The sequence below is a fragment of the Puntigrus tetrazona genome, unplaced genomic scaffold (assembly GCF_018831695.1).
Source record: "Puntigrus tetrazona isolate hp1 unplaced genomic scaffold, ASM1883169v1 S000000148, whole genome shotgun sequence".
NCBI classification, from domain to species: Eukaryota; Metazoa; Chordata; class Actinopteri; order Cypriniformes; family Cyprinidae; genus Puntigrus; species Puntigrus tetrazona.
In genome coordinates this window covers 1,492,501-1,500,000 of record NW_025047824.1, presented here as the reverse complement: position 1 = coordinate 1,500,000, position 7,500 = coordinate 1,492,501, and the positions used below count along the sequence as shown (strand labels likewise).

Sequence of the window (7,500 nt, the reverse complement as noted above, 5' to 3'; positions counted from 1 at the left end):
ATATATATATATTTTCCTTCACATATTTAGTCAAACGTAATTATAAAACATTATTTAGTGATAATTACAACATAAGGTAATTACTAAAAAATTTAAATAATCCAGCCATTAAAAAGCACCAAAAATCCATAATTGATAGTATGTGTTTAATTATATTACATTATCTTATATTTTCTTTATTTTTTAGTATTTGTCACTAAATAACACAGAAAATCCATAACTGATAGTATGTATTCGTTTACTTTATACTATATTTATAATGATAATCTTAAGTAATCTAATTATTTTTGCATTTACTTGTCACTAAATCATTCGATTACAAAAAAAAATGTATACAATAATTTATTAATGCATTTAGCAACAATTGCTGTATAGTTTTTTGTGGATTTTTCCAATGAAAAGTAAACACGAAAGGGTTCGTTTCTAATAAACGATTAGATCAATTAAAGCGGTACAGCGTATTTAGGACGAAGCCTCTTCAACAGAACTACATTACTGCCTGCTTACCAGCTCGTCGAGGTCATCGAAGAAGAAAGCGTTCCAGCCGTCCACCATCCTCTGAGGAACGGCGTTCCCATCGAATATCTGCAGAAGAGCACGCTCGTTGAGTGCCACAGAAATGGTATGATCAGTGTGTGCTGTACTTGTGTGTGAGGGAGCCGTACCTCCTGTAACACGGGGATGACCGGCGGCTGTCTCTGTTGTAGGAAATACAGCACCATGAGGATGTAAGCGTAAGAGGAGAGACTTCCTCTGGAGGCGTCGCCGATGTCACAGCGCTGAGAACACACACGCACACGCACGCACACACACACACACACACACACGCACGCACACACACACACACACACACGCACACACACACGCACACACACGCACACACACACACACGCACACACACACGCACACACGCACGCACACACGCACGCGCACACACACGCACGCACGCACACACACACACGCACGCACGCACACACGCACGCACGCACGCACGCACGCACGCACACACGCACACACACACGCACACACGCACACACACACACGCACGCACACACGCACACACGCACACACGCACACACGCACGCACGCACGCACACACACGCACACACACACGCACACACACACGCACGCACACACACACACACACGCACACACACGCACACAGCATGTGACCAATACAACAGCACACAGCCATTTCCTATGCTTTCACATAAAAAGGAAAGGACATGGTACTCTAATTCTACACTTTACTATTAAAGTAACAGTTTCATGAGCTCTTATTAACTGTATTAATTAATAATAATTCTTCCTTAGTATTTTGTTCAATGTATACACTGATTTTCCTTTGTTTTTTGAGAAAAAAAAAAATTTAAGTCTTCAACAAAGCTGCATTTATTCGATAAAAAAATACAGTAATTACAGTAATATTTGGAAATATTTTTACAAATTAAAATGGCTGTTTGCCATTTGATTCGAATTTAAAACTTAATTTAATGCTGAATATTCAGCATCTTTACTCAAGTCTTCAGAGTCACAATAGGCTGAATAGGAGGACAGATTAGTTAAGATTCATTTAAGATTAATTTTGTAAAAAAACCAATAAACCTCAAAATTTTAAACACCAAAAACGAAAAAAAAGAATAAAGTAACTAATAAACCTCAAAAAAATTTGAAACACCAAAAACTAAAAAAAATAATAAAGTAACTAATAAACCTCAAAAAATTTGAAACACCAAAAACTAAAAAAAATAATAAAGTAACTAATAAACCACAAAAAATTTGAAAAAAAAAAAAAAAAAATCAATACTTGTAAATAAAATTCAAGTAAAATTTACACATGTTTATATATCAGAAAGATATAATAATAAAAAATAACAAAAAAATTTTAGCAAGTCTCTTTAGCGCTAGCTGTCAGAAAGTGCATGTTTGAATATGGCAGGGAATAATTCTACACCGCTACATTCTGCTAATAAAAACTCATGAGGGTCTTACCTTGGCGAATACTTTCATGGTATAGCCCAGATACTGCACTCGAGGGTCTATAGCAGCGTATGTGGCCAGCATCCGGGTGTTGTGCTGCGCCTGACGCACAAGAATACAACAGAAAGGATCAAGCGGCTAGTTTTTCCACGCGATCCGAAACGAGAGCGAGAGCGTCTTACCAGCGTGTTGTAGAGGCTGATGTCTCCCTCCAGCCCGCTCTGCCTGTGCTCAAACTTCACTATAGGCACTTTCGCGGTTGTGATCGGCAAAATATTCCTCAAACCTGAACACCACAAACAAAGCGTCGGCGCCGATAAACATCACCTCAATGCTGACTTGGGTTTCACACAATGAAGCGCTCCTGTACCTGTGTGTTTCTTCAGCACCTTGGCTAAGCCCTCGATGATCTCCTTGCAGTTCAGCTTCTGCGGGAAAGAGAGGAAGCAAAACGAGTTGAACGTCTTTAGTTAAATAAATAAAGGATTTTAAGCATATTGTAATGAGCATGATTTGAAATTTTGCATGACATCAAAACAAAAAATGTGCATAATCGTACAGATATTCGCTAAATTCAATATAAAGCATGGCGTGCCTCTGTCTGGAAGGGCAAACGGGGTCGTACCTCAGCGGTGTCGTGACCCTCGAGGGTCATACAGATGTCCAGGTCACTGTCACGAAAGCCGAAGCCGTTCTTAGAAGAGCCAAACAGACAGAGCTGGGCCTTATCTGGAGAAAAAAACACACACCGGTTTATGAGCGTGATGAGCTGTAGTTTACATGTCACTTCCTGTCTGCATGTGCAGCTCTTGGCCAGAATAGATCAACATGGCTAGCACAAGTCACTTAGAAATGAACTAACAGCATGAAAAATATAGTTTTCGTCTACACTGCAGTGTAGTTATTGTTATTTTATTCCATATTTCATGTATGCACATACATACATACATATATATATATATATATATATACACATGTATATGTGTACATATATGTATATATATATATGTGTGTGTGTATGTGTATATATATATATATATATATATATATATATATATATATATATATATATATATATATATATATATATATATATATATATATATATATATATACACACACACACACACTTAAAAACGAGTTAACACTGCTTGTTTCAACACCAGCTGTTTCTAACACAATGAGGTGACGGCAAATTTGACCCCTTTCTCTCTTATGTCTCTCAATCAACCTCTCTAAAATGTGTTCTTTTAGAAAGTAGTAGAAACACTCCTGTATTTAACTCATTCATTACTTCAGCTTCTGAAAACCCTGAAAAAAAAAGGAAGCATTTCAACTTAAAGTTAAAACCCGTTTGTAACCATTTTGCCACTGCATGTTTTTTGGGGTCACACTTTATTTTGATGGTCCCTCACGAATAAGTAACTCTACATTCAACGAGACATTCTACTGACTAGAAGTAACTTTTCGTCAACTTATCGTAACCTTACCAGTTTAATAAGACTTTACTAGCACGGAGTCGTTGGTTGCTTATCGTCAACAGAACGTCAATAAGGGACCACCGAAATAAAGTTTTTTTTTTTTGTGTGTGTATGACCGTGTTTCCACACCGTTGTACTCCTTCCTGATGAAGCGCTCCAGACTGCCCAGAATCTGCTCCCTCTTCTGCTGCTCGATGAGAGACGGCGACAGCTCGCCTACAAAACACACAAACACCCGACCTGAGCACCGGAGAACGTTTTAAACAGACGCCGGTGAAGAAGCACGGGCCGGCGCTCACGGTAGCACAGCATGCAGAGTCCGTCCAGGATTTCCCTGAAGTGCTCGGTCATGGGCGGCAGGGCTTTCAGCTCCACCTTCTTGAAGTCTTCAGGGCACTCGTCTTTAAGGTGGCCGTCTCGCTTGCAGATGCTGCACACGACCGTCGGCGGCTGTGGAGAAAAACAACCAGCTGATAATTCACTTTAACGCCATATTACTTGCGTTACAATATTATAGTATATAGCACGTGTGATACAGTATAAACTATATACACCAAAATATACTACAAGTGATTGGATTATTAGATCGCATGACTTTTAAACTCTTATATAAATATATATTAAAGTAAGAGTGAGTTCGTTAACATTAGATAAACGTAGGATTGTATTTTTCATTAAAGATAAACAAATACGGTAATAAATGCATTCTGTTCAAGTCTGTTAATACATTATAATAAAGTGTCATTTGTTAACACTAACACTTTTAAATGTTTGCAACTGACAGTGAAATTATTTCTTAAATTGCAACCAATTCAATAAAAATATTGTTTTTATATATATATATATATATATATATATATATATATATATATATATATATATATATATATATATATATATATATATATTAAATAAATAAATATATATTAAATAAATAAATATATATTAAATAAATATATATATATATATATATATATATATATATATATATATATATATATAACATTTTGAATTGGTTGCAATTTAAGAAACAATTTCACTTTCAGTTGCAAACATTTAAAAGTTTGTAACACTAACTAATGTTAACAAATAACACTTTATTGTAATGTATTAACAGACTTGAACAAAAATAGAATGCATTTCTTCATAACACATATACATACATACACACACACACACACACACACACACACACACACACACACACACACACACCTGGCTTAGAAGCTTGATTCAATTCACAATCTACCCAACTTCAAGCCTAGCATAAGTACAATTCAAGCGAAGCGCCACCAATATTCACAACCCCCCGCGCAATCACCTTTCCTCCAGTGAAGATCATCCTGTCGAAGATATAGTGCATGTCTTCCGGAGCAATGCTGTCCTGTTTGACCACCTCTAGATCTTTATCCTCCTCCTCCTCCTCCTCTTCCTCCTCGCTGTCCATCAGCAGGCCGTTCAGGGCTGTGGAGGGATCCTGGGAAATCGGACTCGGACCCGGCGTCCATCACCAGGAGCTCTGTGAAGCCCGCTCTCAGACTCTCCTCTTCCTCCTCATCCCTCTCGTCCTCATCCTCACTGCTGTCTGCGTCCTCGTCGCCGCTCTTCCGTCGCTCCAGGGGTGTCTTCCTCGGTAAGCGGCGGCTGGCGCTGGGCCCGTGCCTGCTCTGAGGACAGGCGAAGTACTTATAGGCCGTGCGGAAACGCTCCTGGATGTACTCGAACACCATCTGACTGTTCAGACTGCGAGCCACGTTCCTCTTCAACGCGAACGGATCTGAAACACATGCACTCGTTTACAAATGCTTTCAAACGGCGGCTGTCGCTCCTTTTCATACGGATCTTAGAATAACAAACAGAGTTCACTTTTTAATTGATAATCTTTTTCATTTATCTAATATTTCTGACCTAATAAAAGTCCATGTTACTTAAAGCTAGTGCGTCAATTGATTAAATCGCATGCAATATAAAAAATTGCTTTACATATTATGCATGTGTACTGTGTGTATTTATTATGTATATCTTTTAATTTTATTTTATATATATATGATGGGCCAAAAGCATTTCACTACATGTCATTACTACGTATGTCTGTGTATGTGACAAATAAAATTTGAATTTGAATTTGAATATATATATATATATATTTAGAAAATATTTACAATTATAATTTTAATTGAATTTATATATATATATAAATATACAATACAATATACTATACAAGTACAATTTTACTTAAATATTTACATGCCTGTTTGTCTATTTATATATACGTAATAAATATACACAGTACACACGGATAATCGCGATTAATCATTTGATAGAACTAATTGAAACATTTACTAACGCATTTATTTTTATGAAAAAGTCACGTGTTACATAGCTAACAAATTAATTATATTTTCTATTAATTAAGCTTGACAATATAAATAAGAGAGTATAAATAACTGAGCATATTAGAAATGTGCAAATATTTAAAATTAATTTCTATAACCATTATATAAAAGTAATTTTATAAAAGCAGTTTAAGACTTACTACATAAATATTCTGAAATTAATAATATTGTTACAACGTCTGATTTTATTAACTATTTTGCTAAACTTTGTGATTTTTAATAGTTTGAAACAGCTTTATTTTTTATTTTCTCTTTAAGCTTAATTTTATTAATTTTGGTCAAATCAATTTTCAATCGCGTCAAAACAATCTCTCAACTTTTTGGTTTTAGTTTTACACGTACCAATTTTTTTTTACATTTCAATTAATAATTATTAAGTCGTATTTGTATCACAGTCATTTATAAACTGACCTGCTGCACTAAAAAAAAAAAAAAAAAAAAAAAAAAATTATATATATATATATATATATATATATATATATATATATATATATATATATATATATATATATATATATAGTTTTTTGGAGTGATTTAGGTAAAACTATCGATTTTTTATATATCAGCTATTTTTAGCCATACCATTAAAATAACTAACAGATGAGCAGCCGAGCTGTGATACTGCCATTTATTAACGGTCCATCCATAAAGAAGGATAATATAGGTGGAACAACCCTAGAAATCTCATTTGAAAGAGTTTTCGGAAACGTAACGGGATCTCACCCTCGATGGCGAGTCTGCGGCGAGGCCAGTTCTTCAGCTCCCGCGGCAGCAGCTCTTTCAGACGGATGCTGATGATGTGCTCCTCCAAAGCGAACTCCAGCGTGTAAAAGCGCAGGAGCTCCAGCCACAGCTGACCCAGAGACGCGCTCACGGGACGCTCCAGCGTCAGCCAAGTCTTCACACACACACACACACACACACACACACACACGTCATTGACTCCAGGCACTCTTCAACACGGTCACGAGCGGGCGGCCATGAAACGCTCACCTTGCCCCTGGTGTATTCCCCCTTCTTCTCTTTCCTCTCGCTCTGGTTTTTGGGTTCGGGTTTGGCCTTGCCGTCCCCTCGGCCCTCGCCCGCAGGAGCCGGTCTGTGCTCCCATCCCACGAACGAGTTCGCCCCCGACTCCGTCCCCGTCAGGTGAAACTCATCCACGCGCTTCACGTCGAAGCCCTTGATCTGAGCAGACGCGCGACAAAAACACCGTCATTTCGATCTAAAACAGGCCTCCAAACACGATCATCTTCATGTGGGGGACACATGAAAACATTTTAAACCCTGAATGTGATCCTGGAGCAGACAAGCAGTCATAAGAAACACTGGTGTATTCGTAACAAGCGGCGAAAATACATTGTATCAATTTTTCTTTTGTCTCAAATATCATTAGGATATTAAGTAAATATCACGTAAATATCACATTTCATACAGTAAACATATCCCAACTTCTTTTGTTGATCAGTAATGTGCAATGCTAAGGACTTTATTTGTACATTTGATTTGCCTCAATATTTACATTTTCTTGCCACCCTCAGATTCCAGATTTCCAAAAAGTTGCATCTCAGCCAAATATCGTATTATATCCTAACAAATCATGCATCAACGAAAATCTTTCAGATAATGCCTAATGCAAAATGTAC

General features: G+C 37.1%; 1 protein-coding gene across 1 annotated transcript in view; it reads right to left on the bottom strand.

Moving 5' to 3' along the window:
• tut4 (terminal uridylyl transferase 4) overlaps positions 1–7,500 on the bottom strand; it is a 25,513-nt gene that overhangs the window by 9,365 nt on the left and 8,648 nt on the right. The window contains 12 exon segments of the mRNA XM_043230134.1: positions 508–585; positions 666–779; positions 1,993–2,082; positions 2,163–2,266; positions 2,351–2,408; positions 2,606–2,709; positions 3,591–3,677; positions 3,761–3,911; positions 4,783–4,948; positions 4,950–5,238; positions 6,581–6,755; positions 6,851–7,042. Of these exon segments, the coding sequence (XP_043086069.1) occupies positions 508–585; positions 666–779; positions 1,993–2,082; positions 2,163–2,266; positions 2,351–2,408; positions 2,606–2,709; positions 3,591–3,677; positions 3,761–3,911; positions 4,783–4,948; positions 4,950–5,238; positions 6,581–6,755; positions 6,851–7,042 (1,608 nt within the window).